A 21,706-nucleotide genomic window follows, 5' to 3' on the forward strand; every position below is an offset into this window, starting at 1 on the left:
TTCGGTGTTAAGTAGACTACCGCCTATGTGGTACTTCATGGGTGCAGAGTTTTTACCAAAGGGGATGGCATTGAGCTTGAGATCATGGCTTTGACACCAGGCATCTGTCTCAGTGAGGCCCTTTTGTAGGATGTCCACATTGTTAGGAGTTTTTATTATGGCTCCTAGTTTGCAGTCATCTGCTAATTTAGTTAGCCAAAGACCTTCTGTGTTAGCCTGTACTTCAGAGAAGTAGATACCAAACAGGAGAGGACCCAAGACTGAACCCTGTGGTACTCCACTTGTCTGAAGTCTGATTTGGAGTCACTACTTTCACAGTGTGGGTTTTGTCAATAAGTCAGTTGGCAACCCATCTTGTGACATAGGGATTTATACCTTATTTCTTCTCTCTTCTCCCTATCTCAGTAAGTGTATCCCGATGGATCCACTTTTGGACCCCTACTCTTTAACATATTCATTACTGATCTACACACTGCCAGTAAACACACCACCACTGTGCAGTATGCAGCTGATGCAACACTCATTTGCACAGTTAAAGTCTTGCTAAGCTTCAAAAGGCAACCCAGGAATCAGTCTTGTCTATTGAAGCCTCTCTCTCTCCAACTCCAAATTGTTCTTGATTCCCCCAAATATATATATATATATATATATATATATATATATATATATATATATATATATATATATATATATATATATATATATATATATATATATATATATATATATATATATATATATATATATATATATATATATATATATATATATATATATATATATATATATATATATATATATATATATATATACCCCACCCCCAGCATCTCTATAATCAGAAAACTATATTTAGCCTTAGCTCATCGAAGAGCACAAAAACTGAACTAGTACCCAATGATAAGCTGCTAGGAGTCACTGTTGGTGAACAACTAAAATCTGACTATCACATAAAAGAAGCAGTTAAGAAAGCCCATCAAAAGCTACTCTCACTGTAAGATGAAACATTACCTTTTGCTTCCTACATTCCTCTACACCACTTTTTTATTCATTAACCTACAAGCCTCACAATCAAACTCCTAAAGCAATGTTTTAATAAATTTGAAAAAATTGCCACCAACTTACCTTATAATGCACACCACTGCCTTACTACTGAAAAGTTTTCATGGCTAGAACAACCTCACTACTTCTTCTTCTCACAGATACTAACCACACACAGTTCATCTACAAAGGTGACTAGTACCCAGTCTTAAGCAACATTCATTGGCAGTACCCCAAACAGACAGCTATGTTCTGCTAACAAACTGCCTCTCCATACAACGCCATCTTATAGTTTAACTTGTAATCTTATGCATCTAAATTATGGCACTCCTCGCCCCTACTACTTTCACAAAATGACAATAGCAAACATTTCGCACTTAAACACAAACAACACTTAGTAGATACATGGCTCTTCTCACAGCAGGCTAGCCCTGTACTGTCTTCACCTTTCCAGGCAACTCAAGTTACAACTTATAAAACTATTACAGTTACCACACAGAAGGCCTTCTTACATTTTTTTCTCATTTCCCTATTTTTAACACTTACTAAAACTCAAGACATAAAATGCCTCCTGTCTACTTTATTCTACTCCGCCTTTTCCCTCCTCTCCAGCTCTAATATTTTGTTGCCTTTTCTTGCCCTAATCTTCCCCACTCTACATTCCCTCCTTTCTGTTTCCATAATCTATTTAGTCTAACTCCTTTAGACCAAGACACAATGCATCTGGCTATTACCTGAGGACTCTTGTCTACTACTACCCTTTGTTATTCTCTATAGTACATTAAAACTACTGTCCCTATTGGGCTCTGACAGTGCTATGCTGCTCTGTATGAATGTGACACTTAAAATGTATCTACTATACAATTGCTTTGTATATGTACTTGTGACTAATTGTCAATACAATTTATTGTAAATCTGTAAGACTAACTCATACATTGTTACTGCTTGCTCATAAGCTTACATTGTACTATTAAAGTATACTACTACATAAAATATTGTTAACTTTTTTCTTTTTTATGTACTTTGCCTTTTTTGATATTGATGTATGAAGCTTTTCTTTCCAGGCCACCATTGAAACAGGTTTACTTTGCTCACCCAGTCAGACTATTTTTGGTAAAGTGGTGTCTCCATATTCATAAAGGATATACACACCTCCAGACTAGTAGCCCAGCATAACACATCCGAGATACTTCAGGTACAACTAACATTGCGTAAGATGGCGATTCAGGTCATAGCCCGCTATAGGTCCCCACCATGTCCCAAGACTCTCACTTCATGTTCCTAAGCACCCTGGAAACTATTAGGGTCCAACCCAACACTCTCATACTAGATGACTTCAACTACCCCTCCATCAACTGGGAAAACTACTCATGCACCAATACACTGGCCCAACGCTTCCTGGAATTCATCAATTCCAAAGCCCTGGACCAGCTCATTCTCACCCCCACTAGAGGAAGCAACATCCTTGACCTGGTATTACTAACATGGGTAACTGTTGCTATACACCAATAATCAATTCCTCCCTAGTTAGATCCGACCACAAACTAATCACCATGGATATCCACATCTCACCCACACTCGCCGCAAAGGTAGCCACCATGAAAAACTTCTCTAAAGTTGACTTTGGGATCCTAAAAACAGAGGTAGCTAACTTCACGGCACCCATGTCAATGGAAAATAGATGCATGACTGCTGAATCCTACACCAGTGCACTGTACGAACACATACATAAATGCATGGAACTAGCCATACCCAACAGAACCAAGACGCTGTCCTCCAAGAAAAGAAGCCAATTTGGTGGTCCCATGCCATTAATAAACTCTACAACAGAAGGAAGAAACTGTTGCATAAAAAGGTGAGTCCCAAGACTGGAAAAACTCCCTTATTAGCCTCAACAAAAAATTGAGATCTGTCATCAAAACCTCTAAAGCCAGCTATGTAGGCAGAATTGCAGCAGACACTAAAAATAACCACAAAGCCTTCTATAGTTATATCAAGAATCTCCATGCCAATACCCAGGTTTGCTCTGTGTTACTGCACAATGGTACCTCCTATAGTGAGCCAACAGATATTGGCAACATACTGGTCGACAGACTCAGTGCCAACTTTACCCCTCTTTTCCCCCCAAAGGACCAATCACAATACCGGAGGAATGTCAGGCACCCAGCATTACTGCAGCAGAGAAAAGCTGCATTGTCCAAGGCCAAGAATACAGCTTCCAGGGGACCCAGCAATATCCCTGGATGTGTTCTACATGAACTACAAAGTGAACTGGCACCACATCTTTGTGCCCTGTTCAATCACAACTTCACCTTAGGCTTTGTCCTACCGAATGGCGCACTGCTACAGTCATCCCTCTCCATAAGGGGGGAGCAACTACAGGCCCTGGGAATTATCACCTCATTAGCCTGACGAGTCTGATATGCAAGGCTATGGAGCACATCATCATGGATCTAATTAACAAGGATGTAGGGAATCTCCAAACTCTTGACCCAAGCAATTTGGTTTTGTGAAATGTAGATCATGCCTGCTCAACCTGGTTGACTTCTTTGAGTCAGTCACCAGAGCTGTGGATGAGGGCAAGGCAATTCATACAGGCTACCTCGATCTGGCCAAGATCTTTGATACCATTCCCCACTCAGGAATTATTGATAAACTCACCATATTAGGCATCAACCCCTATGTCCCTAGCTGGATTGCAAACTGGCTCACAGATAGAACCCACAGTGTGAAAGTAGCAGACTCTAAGTCAGACTGCTGACCAGTTACGAGTGGAGTCACCCAGGCATCGGTCCTGGGTCCTCTCCTGTTTGGCATATACTTCTCAGAAGTCCAGGCCAACACGGTGGGACTCTGGCTGACCAAGTTCGCAGACGACTGCAAGCTGGGAGCCATTATTAACTCCCCAAGTGATGTAGACATCCTACAGAAAGACTTCACTGAGACCAATGACTGGTGTCAAAACCATGGCCTTAAGCTTAATGCCAAGAAATGCATCACCCCCTTTGGGAAAAACTGAGTTGCCACTAATTAGGTGTTATAAGAGATCTGGGGACACAGGTTGATAGCAACCTTTCCTTCGACCACCACACTGCCACTGTGGTCAAAAAGTCATTTTATGTGGTAGATCTCATTACTAAGGGTTTTGCATCCAGGAAGAAAGAGGTCATCATCTCTCTCTCTGCTCTTTCCCCATTAGGCCAGTCATCAAGTATAATGCTCCATTTGGCATGTACCTCACTAGACACATGCAACAGCTGGAAAGGCCACAAAAGTACCTCATGAAGAGGATCCTAGGACTTAAACACATGTCCTATATGGAAAGACTCAAAAAACTCCAGCTATTCTCTGTCTCATACCATCTACTAAGAGGCAATCTCTGCTTGACTTACAAAGCCATGTCTGACCCAGCTCTGTTAGAAATGCTACATATAAAGAAATCCCAATCCCTCCACTCTACATGCTCCAGAGACCTCAACCTCATTACCACAATCAACAGAACATACTGGGGGGACAGGTTCATAACCCAGAGACTGTCCATTCTCTGGAATAGACTTCCCATACATGTCAAGCAGAGCACCTCACTGGCCCTCTTCAAGAGAAATCTTGATGAGTGGATGGGAAATAGAAAGTTCACCCCAGGGATCACTCCAGTGGCTCTACTTGATAGAGGCACTGGGAACTAACGTCAGGCAGCATGATTACTGAGCACTTCTATAGGCTAGGCTTGTAAAAGCTCCAGAGCCATTAGCCTAGTACACACCTATGAATCTATGAAATACATAAATAAATAAACAAATACACAAATAAATAACTAACTAAATAAATAAATACATTCAGTGGACTGCAAGAAAATCACATCAATCCATAAGGCCAATCTATTCAGTGGAAGGGCTGATAGTAAAACAAATTCAGATAATTTACCTAAATAAACATTCTACAACTTTGCATATAAGATTCATTAAACTGATAGCTGTGCATTTCCGTGGTCAGTGGTCAGTGGTGTGGCCACCCTTGTGGAGTGGCATCACAACAGCTATGTGCCACAGCTGTGGGACAAAGCCTGTTGCCAGGCTGAAGAGTGAATCTGTCTGTGATTGTTTACTGCTGCGAATAGGCAACTGGATGAGGCATTCTTTGATTTGGAGAGTACCTTCAGTACTAATTCTTGCATGATAGTTTGTGGCTTGATTCCATCAGGCATAAGCAAGCTTGGAATTGATGTCTCTAGGTAGAAGATGGCACTAAACTTACTTGCCAGTATGACAATATCCAAAGGACCAGAGTAGGAAGCACCATTTTGAATAAGCTCTCAGCAATGTTTAGTGTTATTTCTTTTTTACTGACATAACTAAATAAACATTTGTAGCTGTCTTTGAGTTCTGTAGTTGGTCTGAGTTCAAGGGATGCCTTCATTTTACTAATGTCATTTTTTAGTGTTCTCCTTACTTTGGGAATCTTTTATTCTGCTATATACGTTGAGGACTTTCTTCCTTTATATTATATAATTGATTAAAGCTAGTGTACCACCATGCTGGTTTACTTTTAAACTCCTTCATTTGCTTGGATCTAGTTGGAACTGCCAGTGTTCCCATTTGCTTTGATCTAGTTGGAACAGCCAATGTTCCCATTTGCTTGGATCTAGTTGGAACTGCCAACTTTAATACACTTGTCCAGATGTAAGAACATATTTTCTGCATAACTCTTTGAGGTATCAACTTTTTGGTGATAATGTTATAATCAAATTTGGAGATTTCATCATACAATTGCAGGAGATTTATACTTTTAAAGTCTTTGAATTCTCTGACATTTGCTTATGACAGTTTGGAGATGTTGATGGAGAATGTTATTTGTTTGTGGTCTGACCTGGCCAGTGAGAGGGATATGCTGGGGATGGTACATACAGGTGCCATGTTTATTAGGGCCAGGTTAGTTAAATTCTGTCCCTACTGGATTCCATAACAATCTGGTCCTGGGAGTTCTTGTTTATATAATCTAACAGAATTTGTGCATATGCTACATTGGTGGTATAGATCCTCCAGTTTATCAGTCGGTAGCTAAATTCAATTAGGATATCAGCATTTATACTTTCAGGGAGTTCATCAAGCGTATTTAGGAATGTTACATGATTTTCTGCAGGTATAGAGGGGATCCGGTAGAACAATATGATTTTGCAGCTGATCATATTTAGTGTGACTTGAATTTCTTTAAACTCTACTTGAGGGCCTCTAGCTATACGTATTGAGGTGATATGGTCTCTAACAAACATGGACAAGCCACCACAGTTTTTGTCAGGTATAAATTAGTGGTATGTACAAAACCTGGGTACTGAGTGACAGCTCTCTGACCTCTTAAACCCAATTTCTACAACACATATATGGATATGCTCCAAATGTAGGAAGACTTCAAGGTCTGGCAGTTTGTTGCTTAGACTTCTAGCATTAAATCAAAGCTGAGACACCTTGATATGGCCAGTGCCTGGTTTGTCATAGTAGTTTGGTTGCAAGGCCTGTTAGCTGGACCCTTTCTAAAAAGGCACAATATGGACAGCAAAAGCTTTTACCATTATTTGGAAGCCTTGGAATGAGATCTTCAAAGTGTTCTTGGTGAAGCAAGTGCAGTTCTCAAGCATCTCATCCCATGCTGACACATATTGGACCTGCTTAGACAGTCGGTAGGTGTTAAATCAACTGATAAACTCAGTCATCTTTTCTTTATACTTCGGTATAACTCTTGGCAAATGAAAGATCCCACTCGATACTATGATCCTTCCTGCATTTATGACATGCATGCAGAACTCTGTCATATCTCTCTACATATTCCTCAGGGTTTTGTACATTTACCTCAGTATGGGTGACCATCATGCTGTAATCAAATTTCTCTGGTTTAAGGGTCCTCAGAGCCCTTGTAACATCAGTATGTCTAATTCCTGAGACACCTCACTATAACCCTGCTTTTGTCCAGCCTTGTGAATGTGGAATCAGTGTGCTTAACTATGTAGCCACCAATCACTAACATATTTCTATTTGTGTTTGTAGATTGCTTTGGTGTAGGCCTAGAATTTGCTGTTTCTCAGTGGCTTCTGGCTGAGTTATCACTTTTTGATGTTGCAGTGCTTGGCTTACACTGGGCCTCGCTCCTACTAGCCTGTTAAGGTTTGGGCAAGGATTTTTTAATTACCCCAGTGTATGACAATTTAGTATGAGTCTATGCGGCATGTGGTATAATTGAGTGATGCTCACAGGATGTGTTTGGTAGCGAGAATGTAGCCTTGAATTTGGGTAGGTACTCGCATCTCTTACAGAGAGACAGTGAAGAGTTAAGTTACAAATCAGTATCTGTGAGCATCAGTCGATTTTACATTGTCTGAGGATACCAAGTGCTATGATGGTGAGAAGTCTAGCTGGCTGATCTTCCATTTTGGACAAAAGACGTAAGGGATGTTAAGGAAGAGTAAGACAACATAGTAGTGTTTTGGCTGCTGGATTATACTAATAGTTCAAAGAATAATAATAAACATAATTTAAATTAGGTTAGCACACAGATAACAGTATGCAGTAAACACTCTATTTGAAATTGGCTATAAGATTAGCTTGGCAGATGTTAAGAGAGAATAAGTCAAAATATTGATTCAAGGTAACATAATAAACATAGGTTAAATTAGGTTCAGGCACCAAAACACAGTGCACAATAAATATTTTGGCCTAGACTGGCAATGAAATCATCTTAGAAGTGCAATGTCGAGCCGCTACTTTACCTTGTGATCCATGCAGCAATAACTAGAGGGTGGGATTAACCAAAGTTGCTAACCAGCTTAACTAAATGTCAGTCAATAATGGCAAACTGTAGAATTTCATTCTTCATATTCTTTAAAAAAGCGAATGCTGATGGAAAACCTGTTGATCTATTAACTTTATAGGTGAATTCAAGTAATATTTACAAATTGTCCCAAATCTGGGGCTTTTATCCCTGACTATTTTTGGCTTTCTTCTTGATTCTTGATCAAAGAAGTTGAGAGCTGTGCTCCACACTAACATACTCCATGTTATTTATCAGAGCATCATCCTGTAACTGCTGCCAGTGCCCACTCATCAGTTTAAGAACGCCAGCAATCCAGTGTTCATATGATACTACCAAGAGCACACCATTGTGAATAAGCAAAGATTAAATGAAGACAATTTTATTTTGTCATTTGCTTAATGTTTTGGTTCTGGTCTGACAGAGCCTCAGTCACTAGACATTTACCTTTGCATTTCTCCCTTACTCATGAACCATATCCCTGCTGTAATCCTGACAAGTCATTTAGGAATGAAGTTCATTCTTCTTTGCAACCCTCTCCCTGGTAAGGAGTACAATCTGTCCCCTTTGATCTCAGATAGGCATTCAACATCTTGGCTCAGTCACTTAAGTCACTGGTACTGAAAAAGGGCATATAGTCCTTGTGTCCATAATCCAAGACCATTGCTCTACAGAAGTGAGAAAGACTAAGAAAGATGAAGGTGTTTTACATGCTGAAATTATTTAAATAGCATGGGTAGGCACAATTAAACCTCACTAAATCATCATTAATTCTTATTAAAAAACGAAAGACTGGCAGCACTTAAATCCAAGGCCCTTTCTATATGAAAATTGCATGAAGGGCACTGTATATATATAGGTCTACTTCAGAATGTCGAAACCCAAGATGATCGAAGACAACATCATCGAGATGAAATAAATGAAAATCCAATTCACTGACACACCGGATCAATGGCGATCTTCCCAGGGTAAGTAATCACTTAGTCAACAACACACAAAACCTAAACCACACCATTCTAAGCCCACCCAGGTGGGGGGGGGGACTACACTCCCCACATCCCCCAATGTGGGAGGCTATGCCCTCCACACTCCCCCAACTGAATATACCAACTCTAAGATTGCACTACAGTTGCTAAAAGGGAAAAGTTCACCTTCATAGCCAAAAGGTTACTTACCTTGGGAAGATCTTCGTTGATCCGGTCTGTCAATAAACTGGGTTTTCATTTATTTCATCTTTAAGATGTGGTCTTCGATCATCATATATCATGTATATGTATACATGTCTATATATATGTATGTATATATATATATATATATATATATATATATATATATATTTGTATATATATATATATATATATATATACACACACACAGACACACACACACACACACACATATATATGTGTGTGTGTCTATCTAGAAATTTATGTGTGTGTGTGTGTGTGTGTGTGTGTGTGTGTGTGTATATATATATATATATATATATATATATATATATATATATATATAAAGAGAGATGCATGTAAACATGGCGAGCACGCACACACACACACACACACACACACACACACACACACACACACACACACACACACACACACACACACACACACACACACACACACACACACACACACACACACCTTGTTTATTTATTTAAAAAGGTAGAGAATAGATCCAGATGGGCCATTTTAAGGCCTGCCAAAGACAGAAGCACAAATGAAGAATGACAGCTACAAGCTACAGACAAAATTTTAAAAAATTAGCAAAATTGATTATCTGAATTCAGTAACATACAAAATTGCATGATGTTTACATAATGATGCCAAAAACACCTCAATTGACTGTTAGTTACAGAATTAAATAATGGAGCCTGATACATTTTAATGATACTCACAGCCAAACATCGTGTATAGACACACTCTGTACCCTGGGCCACTTAGCACATGCAGACATAAACAGTATTTTTGCCACACTGTGGCACGTGCCGTCCCAGTGAATAACAAAGGAATATTTTTCTTGCTGGGCTGGTCATTTTCAGCCATGCACAGCTTAAGTGAAACAGCAGCTATTTAATGAGCATTTGCTTTAGAGCTGAATTTGCAAACTTGGAAAAGAAAACACATAATAAGGAAAACCTTATTAGCCCTGCAATTTAACCTTACTGTGACCTATGCTCCTTCTAGCCTAGCAACCAGCTGTTCTGCTGTGAAAGACAATTTTTTAACAAGGCCATATCATGCAATAAATGAAAGCATGCTGTGCAAAAGTCAGAGAAGGCCAAATAAAGGAACCAGGTTCTTTACAATATACTGCTACTGCTCATAGATGAAAGCCCTGCTTGATAAATGAACCCTGTAGAATTTCTTTTCATACTGATTTGTTTCTCTGTGCCACACTTTATGTGGATTCTTAAAGAGGTTTAATCCCATAAAACCTCATTACTGCCTGCCAGGGTCTAACATATCACTGAAAAAGTGGTATCCCTGAAGCCTGAATCCAGATAATGCTCATCAAGTCATTGAATTGTATAATATGGATCAAATAAACACTACTACAAACAGCAGCTCCCTAGTGTTTATATTTCAAGCATTGTTTTGTCTCATCTATTACATTCTCTGCCACATCCAGTGCATGATCCGACACCCTTCTGTGCTGGCACCTGTATCTCCTTGGGGTTACCTCCCAAACTTACCTTTTACCTTGATACTCCTGCATGCTACTGTATAATTATCACTTCAACTAACACATTACTATAACACTTTGTCAAACCTCCATTTCTGAAAGCACGCTCTTGCAAATAAATTTCTCTTTTCTCTCCTTTGTTTTGAACTATTGTTGTACTCATGTCTTAGATTTTATTCATGACCCACAAAAAAATTTATATATCAATGAGTATCACTGTCTTTTTCAAAACTGTGTGTGTTGTACTATATGTTCTGTTCTATTCATGCTGGTAAACAGCTTAAAATCATAGTAATTTCTCTTATCTGCTTTTCAAACCTTTTGTAGATGTATCCCTAAGATTCTGCTAAAAATGGGAAACTTATTTCCAAATGGACAATCCCGGTACACAAGTAATCAATGAATCAATCAAGAATTACACATTGCCCAGACTGAAAACTGTATACACTGCAGCTTTGTGAGCTGACCGTGGTAAACACTCACTGTTATTTCCTACTTGTAATCATCTCAAACAAATGCCTGTGATTATGCTTTTTTTCTCCTAGCTATCTGTTTTTTTTTGGATTGTTAGCAGGTTACATGGAGACTACAAATAGACATTAGTGGACAGGTATGAATATTTATATGAAATTAATAAACTGTCCTTTTTCACATTGCATCTAAAAGACTTTCGGCTTGTCCCGGTTAGGGGTCGCCACAGCAGAACTCTGGTCCGCTCATGATTGGCAGTGGATTTTTATGGTGCCGAGTTGCCAGCCCAACGCCCAACCTTCAACGAAGGCACGCCCATTCACGCTCGCACCTACCTGCATGTCTTTAACGTCACTCGACCGCAGGGAGGACATGCCGACTCCACACAGAAGGCGCTCCAGCTGAGAATCGAATGGGAAAACCTCTTGCTGTGAGGCGACAATGCTAACCGCTGCACCACCGTGGTTGTTCTTTTTCACATTGAGTCTAAGAACTAAAAAAAAAATATTTGGATCTTCTGTTTGGGAAACCCAGTGATTTCTGCTCCTCTTTGCAGATTCAGTTATAAACACTATTACAGGAAAAATTGCCTTGTCAGAGGATACTGAGGTTAGGCTTGACAGGTTTTCAAGTACCCAGAGTGAGGCATTTTTACGGGAATGTAATACATTGCAGGATAAACCATGTCCACAAGCAGTACAAAACAGCGGACTTCATTCTTTTGCCAAAATAAAAGCTCATTGCTATAGAAGGTGAGCTATTTCTGTTCTTATCTATAATAATAAGGAGATTCATTTACAATTTTTTTTCTTAAACTATCTGGAATGCTAAAAAATCTTTCTACCCAAATATTTCAGGATATTTCCCATTTTTTTGTGTATTGTGCGGTGTGCAATGGCTAAAATACGGAAAAGTGGCAGCAACCCAAACCCTAGTCTAAGTACAAATGTGTCTTTCCTCTGAGCAGCTGTTCCTTTTTTTTTTTTTTTTTTTTGTGGTTTTAACAGTATCATACTTCATCAATGATGCCAAGGTTTACATTTTCTGGTGTTGAGCTAATTAACAAAAGAAGCATTCATCCAACATGACAGAAACCACAATTTCTGTAATGAAAACATTGGTTTTATAGGTTTGACTGGCTGCCGATACATGGATGCAGTAATGAAAAGTTGGACACAGGGTTCCAACCTGTATACCTTGGCATGAATCCCTTTAACTTCAAGCTTTACTTGCATGTGACTAATAGCAAGTCATTTAATTTCCTTGAGCTCCCCTTTTACCCAGTGAAAAAGATTCCACTAGTCTCATTTGGAGCAAAAGACTAACAGCGCCTGAATGAATGAATGAATGAAAATAATAAACTTGCCACTATGTTAAATTACTCACATTTACTATAAATTTTTGTTATTGATTTATTTTGTTTGTTGATGGAGAGTTCCAGTTAGGCAGAGTGCGCTTACATTGAAGGATCCATGGAGAAAAGTTCTTGGTAAATTAAACATATGTCAGAAAGCACAGAGAAATACCACATGAAGACTATGTTATTATTATTATTATTATTATTATTATTATTATTATTATTATTATAGTACATTGAAAAAAAAATAACTATTTACATAGAGAAGTGTGAGTAGCTTTAAAAAGATACACATGAGAACAGCTTTGGCAACCATATAAGAAAACATTCTAAATAATTGACAGTAAGGTGCTACATGCAGTGTGTAAACCACAGCAGTGAAATATTCAAGACTATTTATAATAATCAACAGTCAAAGACTGTATATATGGCACGTAAAGCCTTTATATGGCATATATACTGTCAGTGAGCAATGTTAACTTCTTAATTTACTTGTTAACTAGGCAAGTATACTACAGTTCCTTCACAAAGCATTTTATATGCTATATCCAGGGACATAAGGGGTAGATGCATATATACCTATGTATCTGTCTGTCTATCTATTTATCTATCTACCTATCAATCTATTTTTTTTTTTATTTTACAATTTGATTACAGACTGGGTGAGCTAGTCCACAGACCCTTTTCAGTCATGACTCGGTTACAAAAGGTATAAAGTTAATAATGAAACATGCAGCAATTAAGACAAAAATACTGTTCATAGTTAAATAAAGGAAGATTACTATAAGGTAAAAACTGTGCAGATGTTCTTCTCATTTGTAGTATGGAGTCATAGGTAGTAAGAACACAATCTGCATAAAGTGTATCAATCTATCTATCTATCTATTTATATACCTACCTAATCTAATTTATCTATAGACAAATACGTGGCTTACAGTTTTCAGTGAAAATGGTTTATACAACATATGCGCTTTTCAACACAACCCGACTAATTGAGACAATTTCAACAAACAGGCACAAAACTAATAACCTGGATGAAGTAAGGATAAGGATTTCTGTCGTATCAGGCAGCCCCCTCAAATAGACACTTTTATCCCTTTCACCCAACTGACTAACACAAACTACTATAAGACTGCACAAGCACAAGTTAAGATAAATCATTTCTATCCAGTGATGTTCGGTGGAGTGGTTTTGATCAGCTTGGCTGTGCTAAAAATCACACCAGTCTCAAAACCATGAATCATAGCCATTAAAAACTTTATACATGCACATGGAGAACATGTAGATTCTGCAGAGGCAGTGACCAGATTAAACCACTAACTATAGTACTGTGAGGCAGAAACCTGAACCGCTGAGCCTTAATACTGCACACTCATTTGGGAAGGTGTCTTCAAAATAAGACATAGAAATAAACATTCCTTTAGTTACAGGCAGCCTCCAGATTATTCAGTCACTGTCACATTAGTAGGCAGTGGAGATAAGGAAAAGAAGGGGACACTGCCATATCGTATTCAGTTTATATGTGTCAATGAATAAACTCGCTAGTGACAAGCTGTTAATACAGAAAGCATTCCGAGTGACAGGAATGGTGATGAGAGCAGGCTTGGGAGGAAGGAACGGGGGTGGAATGACTGATGACTGATGACTGAGTGGAAACTATAACAGATATAAGGTGAAATACAGAAGTAATAATATCAGTACACAGTTAAAGAGTATTAAATGTCCATATTAACATTTGGAATAAATAAATGGAAGGATGTCCAAAACCATCCTGTTTACAATACCATCATTCCACGAAAATCACAGAAGTTACAAAAACGGTTTTACTAGAATCAGAATGGCTGTAGATCACTTTCCCTATATTATACGGAGTTATTTGGGTCTATATTAGAACATCGAAGTTTCAGAACTTCGAATGTTCTAATATCGACACCTAATAAGCGAAAGCTGAAAATAGCGAAGTTTTAGATAACTGAATTATTTCCTAGGGGAAGAATTTGGTTGTCCGTTCCTGTAGCTTCGCTACTTTCAGCTCTGCGGTGGAAAGTTACGGTCGGGTTCAGGTAAGTGTGCGATTGTGTGGACGTGAGGGTTAGGGTGGGATAGGTGAGTTAGGGTTAGGGCGCTGGTGAGGTGTGTGTGCGATAGTGACGGACCTTAGGGTTAGGGTTTGGATTAAGGTAAGTGGGTAGATAGTGGTGTATGTACAGTTTAGTGTAGGCTTACATGTAAAATTTTAGGTGTATGTGTGTGGATTGCTGTTTGTTTTGTGTGTTTGTGTTGTGTGTATGTGTTTTGGAACAGCAATTTTTTTCCCTAGGAAAAAATTCGATGTTCTAAATTTTCGGTCTTATCGGTTTTCGGTTAGTAGGTGTCGATATTAGAACATTAGAAGTTCTGAAACTTCGATGTTCTAATATAGACCCAATTATTTAAGTGACATAAAAACTTAATAGATGGCCTCATACAAACCTATAGCTATCCCCAAGGGATGATCCACACCTGAAGGGATTTAAGAACATACTGTGTCTCCCTCTAGTTACACTGTTCCTTGTGAACATTAGTGAACAGAATGGTAAGGGCTGTTTCCCATGGGCTTAGTTATGGTACTAAATGCCATAACGAATGGAACACCATTTCAAATGGTAACCTACAGAATATTCTGTCTTTGTTCATGTAGACACAATACGACTAATGGTCTACACTCTAGGAGCACCCTACTACAGAGTGTCTACCTAACAGCACAGTACAGAGAATCTTTCTAACATAACTGTGCAAGATTCTTCCCCCACTCACTCCCTTCGACTTATACTAGCATGATCTACGACTTCTTATCACCTTTAACGAATGCCTCCAACCAAAGAACACTAGAGATTTGTCACTGTCCCTCTGTTCTTTCCAAATAGCACGTTTCCTTAATTTAACACTGATGCACATCCTTTTCTTTCTGTCTTGTAGATTACTTTGTGAGATCTCATATAACTACTTTTACACACAGTTTTATATTATATAATTTTTGTGTAATTCAAAATGTAGGCTGCATAATGAGTAATGTTTTTGTTTTAGGATATGTTGACAGTAAGGTCCCATGTAATCTTCAGACAGCAGTGAAAAATGAAGGACTGACAGGATAAAAACAAGTAGCAAGGACATACCAGATGGTATGGCTACATCCTTCCTTCTAAAAGATTTTGTCATCTATACTTACTCAGTTTTATCTGAAACCAGAAATTTGAGAGGTAAAGAAATAGTAGACAAAGACTGAATGCCTTACCTAGCAAATGTTTCATGATGGCCTGGTTCTGATCCCAAAGACTGTTGAACGTATTCCATCGGGAACGACCATCAGGAAGAGGATTCTTCTTCATCCAACCCCCACAAGCATACTGGTAGAAGTCTTCACAGGGGTCCACAGTGCGGTCCATGGACTCAATAATTTTACTAGCTACAGTGATACAGGCTTCAGTAAGGCAGGTGGTTCTAGATGGATCTGCAACACATGGAAATAAGATTTCATCAAGAACCAGGAATTATCGTTTTTTCATTAAAGGGGCATAAGACTCCAAAATCCTATTTCTTTCTCATAGCCAAAGCAATCTTATTCTGCCTTTCCCAAAAGAACCAGTATTTACAATTTACTTGACTAAGAAAAACATTTTCTAAAGCTGATTGGCTGAGGTGTTAATAAGTAAAATATTCCATTTTCCGTAGCATAAAATTCATTTAAGTTATGTTACATACACAATATATTCATTCATCTGGCAACATTCATGACTCCAGTATGGATCTACTCCAGATAATGTGTCTGGTAATTCAGGGTATGCCATATGGTTATTTATGTTAATTCTTTAAATGGGGACTGAGAAAAAAATCTAATTGCATAGGCATGTTGCAGACCAACCTAGAAAATGACAATAGCTGCATACACTTGTGACATTTATAGCTGGATTCAAACTAAAGAGCAGCAAATAACATTTTTGTAAATGTAAACAGAAATTAAGTGCAATGTACAGTTGAATCTTAAGGATTGTTGCTATGGATAGCCCTATGGGGGATGGATGGGGCTGCACATTAAAGTCAGTGTATGCTGAAAAGAGAAGTCTGTTAGTTCATCTAGGTCTACTGAGTTACAGAGGCCCATGTCCAGCCCTGTCCTACTAAAAAAAAAAAAACATGAGTTCTATGTTCTATGTATACATGTCATGTACAGAAAGTTAAATACAGAGTAAGTCTAAGTTTAGGTCGTTAGTTACAATGAAATTAGATCAGACTTACAACGTTTATGCCAAAAATGTACATAAATACTACAGAATTTTAAATGGAGAAGTGTGTGTCTAATTCTGAATTTTAATCATTTCATAGTTGAAAGATGATGAAACCATGCCAGTTTTGTGCTTGATCTATACCATGAGGAGAGGATGTGAAAAAAGGAAGTTCTCAAGAGTAGTGACAACTTAATGTTTAGCAAATATTGCTTACCTGGCTGAACAGGTGGGTGTCCATTACAAGTAATGCTATATGGCAGTGAGTAACATAATTAGGGGCCACCAACACAAAATGCTTTGGGAATAGCTATGCTAAGTGAGGACTGAACAGCTGTTGGAAGGAGGCAGGGGACCGTAGCAATACCTGAAGTTACAGATGGTGTGAGTGATTGCTGGCACCTCCACTTAAGTGCCTGGACATCGTAGTATTCTGCCTGGAGCTTCATGTGGAGTATGTTAGCTTATGACAGGCTGTGTCAGTGGTCTTTGTACAGGAACAGCACTTTAAGTGGCAGGATCTCTTTAGGTAGGTTTGGTATTTCTAAGCATTTTTTGAGGAATTTATAATGATATGTAGTGAATTAACAAGGAAATTATAATTCTCTGGACAATTATTTTTTGAAAGCTTTGTAGATTTGATATTAGAATAAGAATTCTTCTTACTGAGATTTTCAGTGTGCTACAATATAAGGATTAAGTCATACACTGCAAACCTCAGCACTCAGGGAGGTGGCATGGCAACTAAGATTAAACATATTGGAACAACTGGGGTTAAATGAACTGATCTGATAGGAAATTACTCATAGGTTTGTACTAAGCTAACTGCCCTTGCGAGCCATTTTAAGCTTAGCCAAATTGCCCTTCTGAGACTCAAACCCTGCACCTTGTGTTTGTAAGGCAAACACCTTAACCAATAGGCCAACCTTTCAACCTGAATAACTAGATCTCAATTAATGCAGTACTCAAACTTCGAGGAGCTCAACTTTAACCTTTATTACTTCACAAGTATATAATTTTATAATGTTGTACCACTTTACATTGTATTTTTTAAAACACAACAGCGACGTTCAAACATTTTTTTGTCAAAATCTCTATTTAACTTTAACGGAATTTTCTAAGTATTTTAAAGTGTTTTATTTTGTAGTGAATGGAATAGACTTGTAAATTATGAAATGAGTTTTTTATTAGGGTCCCATGGCCACTTGAATTGGCATTTAAGCACCTTGTGTTTTATTATCTAATGGTTTTGAAAGGTTTTAACAAATAGAGATGAAAGCACTTAACGGTACCACTGAAACTTTTAATTTTACTGGTAACTTGTTTGTTTTTATTGTGGTCAATTAAATGTGTTTTATTTTGTATCCTGGCCTCTAGGGTGTGCATTTAAAAGTTTACTCTAAAACCTACTGGCAAGTTTACTTTGTTGTTCATGAGGAAGACATCGGTGGTGGCAGAGTTCAACACTACATGAGCCTTTTCTTGTTTCTGGGTTTTCAAAGGCTGCACGGTCACACTCTGGTTGTATTTTTCCAGAATCTATACAGAACAGACCACAGAAAGGAAGAAGTTTTGGACTGATGCACAACTTCAGCTGCAACTGAGACAAGTTTATTTATTCATTATATATTTTTTAAGTTGTTTGTTGAATGTATTTATTAGAATCTGGTTGATTGATTTACAGTTTATTCTGTTGGTTTGCCATATGCTCATTGCTCACTTAAAACTGTTGGGGTGGTATCTCATTTGGTAGATAAGCTGGTTTCAAAAGTGAACTAGATTTGCAGGCCGTGCCTTTTATAGGTTCAAGGATGAGAATACTGTACCCATTAGTTTGCTGTGCCTCTGTCCATCAGTGACACAGAGATGATTAATTCCTCTTCTTCAGTGAGGGTGAGGGGCTCTGCCTCTCATGGACTCTGGGACTCTGTATAGTGTAGGGAGTCTCTGGGTGGATGAATGTCCCCTCCAGCACGTCCTATTTATATCCATGTTGAGGTTTCAGGCACAGATCCTCCTGAGCAGGACGGGTATGCGACTGAATAGAGCTGGAGTTATCCTTTTGTGAGAACTTTGGGGTCTCTTCCAACTGCTGCAGGTGTCAGGTAAGGTACATTGTTGTACATCATTGGTCTGATCTGTGAAGAGAAGAGAGTACAGGTACAATGACCTCTCCCTCTGATGGTGAATCCTTCATGATCAGGTGGGAAATGTAGAAGGTCTTCCTAACCACTTTGGCAATGTGCCCAAAGGGTATGACTATACATTTTTGGCATTTAGCCCATTTCTCTAGAGACCCTCTCTGAGGGATGTGTGTGATGATGGAGTGTCAATTATGGTGCCCAGTTTGCAGTCATCTGCAAATTTGTCAGTTCTGTCCAAACCCATCCATGCACATACATATTTACATACATCTTAAGCTGGCTTTTGAGCTTTAGATTTTCTAGTGAGTATTGTGCCGTTGTGGCTTTTGCTAGGGTCAAGGTAGGCTGTGTGAACTGCCTTACCCTCATCAATGGCCTTAGTGACTGTTTCAGTGTGGTGGGTCCCCAATGTCTTTATTTATGAGTTCCATTATGATCCTCTCATAGCTTTGCAGACAAGGCTGGCTAAGATTAAACAGCACAGCAGTGTGTGGGTTTAGTTCCTCATTGAGTTCATGTAGCACACAGCCAGGGACACAGCTCTCACCTGGCATCTGATGTTTGGGAGGGAGGACTCTGGTGGGATAGAAATTAGCTTGAACCTGTCTGTCAGTATGTTGGTGTGATGTGTGGGGGTTCAGTGATTTTGTATCATCCACCCAGGTTTCTAACATAGCTAATGAAGGCCTTATGATTGTCTTTTGTGTCTTTAATACCAGAAGCAAAACTGATTAAAAAAAAACTGAAAAAAATGTAAATTATATTACTATAGAACCATTTCAGTTGTTCTATTCAGCTATTAATACACATGCATATTATGCTTTTAAGTTTATTTTGGTTTAGTGTATTGATTTTCAGCTGGTGGTTTCCAGTTCATACTGTGTGTTTTACAGAACAAAAGACTGCATAGTGACTTGACTAGCAAACTTTGAAAATATATTTAATTTATTTGATCTAATTTATAGTTAACATCTGATTAATTAATCTGATTCAGAGTTAATGTAGAATATTGAAATAAGGCATATTATTCCATATTCTCACTATTTTATTTGTAAGTCAGAAAAGTATTCACTATTTGTTTATTTACATGGTATCTGAACAGAATTATAACTTGGTAGCATACTTCTGACAGATTTGTGCCTTTGTGAATCTGTTTGGTAACAGACAGTACTATGGTGTAAAATAGGTATTTCTAAATGACCTGTGCAATTCTTTTATCAGACAGAAATTCTGATCATCTTTGATTTCTTGTCTCTTAAGTCACAAATTTCATGGGAAAATATAGTGGAAATGGTCTGTTTTCTAATTATAGTTAATGATTTGTTTGCCAGTTTAGTTGGTCAGGGGTAAAGGCTTAGCAGAAATGCTGAGAAGGATTAAAAAAAAATATTTACACACATATATATATATATATATATATATATATATATGGACATACATACATTTCAGAATGTCGAAGACCATATGGCAGAGACCATGTGATTGATATTCGAAATGTTGATCATTGGAAAAAAAAATCTTACCCTCACGCTGCAAGCAGGGGGCTACGCCACCCTGCACCCCCCGTGACTTAAATATACCAACTCTGAGATCGCACTACAGTGTGGAAGATGGAAATCTTTCCCTTCCATACTGTACAGAGATGCCTTGAATTTTGATCATATGGTCTCAGCCATTCTGAAATGTCGACCATGTGAAGGGGACCCAGATATATATATATATATATACAGGGGGAAATGAAAATTAAAAAAAGGGTGAGAGCGCCAGGAAGGAGACATGAAATGAGTAGCATATGCTGGACAGGAGCAGTGGCAGATGGTTATATGAGGTGTTCAACATGTGAATGAGTAGTTTAGTTCATGGAGGTTATGTTGATAGAGAATATGGTATTTGCAGTAAATGGGGGAACCTCATGATAAAATATAGGAGCCAGATGACAATATAATGGGCTAGCTAGCCATCTGAAAAAGGACTGAGAAAACTGGAGATGAGGTAGAAAAAAAAGAGTCCACCGCAGAAGATGAGGCAGGAAAAAGATGAGGGAAGAAAGAAACATGACAGGAGAACATTGGCAGAGTTTGGTGCAGGCAAATAGATGGAATAGATTAAGGTGAAGGGAGAAAGTACAGACTTTGTCATAAAAGTGAGGGCAAGGAGAAGAAATTCAGAGTGCCTGGACAGATGTAAACATTGGTGACAGGTGATAAATGGGAGACAGAGACAGATTTGGCCATGGACGGAAGGCATAAGAGGGAAGTTAACAGTCAGACAGATTAGAGTGGCAGAGAGAAAAACAAAGACTACGGGAGAGGTTTTAGGAAAAACACGGAAGAGATAGGGGACTAATGCAGTACAAGAAGGGTAGTAACCAGCATTGTCAGTAAGAATGCCTGGGAGTGCTGGAAGTGGAGAGGGAACAGATGTACCATAGAGAGGATAGTGGCATGGGATAGGAAGATGAGGAAATGAGAGCCAAAAGGGGGACAGAAAAGCAGGTTTTACGGCTGTGCATTCAATCACAAAGGAGATTAAGTATCTTGGCAGAAGAAACAGGAGAGATCAGAATTCATTGAAGCCAGTCCTGGGATTTAAACCCAGTAAGATGTCAGAGCGATCACTGAGGGTAAGGTATGGATGTATGGTTTGTTACATGTTGGCACCAATGGCTTGTCAAAAGACAGCAGCAAACAGGGCAAAAGTGAAGACTTGCCAGGAGAGAGGGTTGGAAGTAGCAGTCTGACAGTGTTACCCATACCAGCAGTCAAATAAAATAACAAGGAGTACAAGGACTGTCTGTGGTGCAGAACAAGGAAATATGGTTTGGGTCTGATAGAAGGACAGTAAGAGATCGTGCACAGACCTTTTTATGCAATGGACATTTTCCATCTTAGCCCAGAAGGGACAAAGTACAGTTTTGTACCTACCATAAATGTAGATGTCCGATAGGT

The 21,706-nt window shown here is 38.6% G+C and overlaps 1 protein-coding gene across 1 annotated transcript in view; it reads right to left on the bottom strand.

Annotated features, from left to right (window-relative positions):
- Positions 1-21,706, bottom strand: part of ECE2 (endothelin converting enzyme 2) — a 1,144,316-nt gene that overhangs the window by 618,395 nt on the left and 504,215 nt on the right. Inside the window, exon 5 of the mRNA XM_044070640.1 lies at positions 15,627-15,842. Coding sequence (XP_043926575.1) covers positions 15,627-15,842 — 216 coding nt within the window. The remainder of the gene's footprint in view (positions 1-15,626; positions 15,843-21,706) is intronic.

Source organism: Protopterus annectens, chromosome 4.part1 (genome assembly GCF_019279795.1).
Source record: "Protopterus annectens isolate FY-2018-M chromosome 4.part1, PAN1.0, whole genome shotgun sequence".
In the NCBI taxonomy this organism is placed as follows: Eukaryota; Metazoa; Chordata; order Ceratodontiformes; family Protopteridae; genus Protopterus; species Protopterus annectens.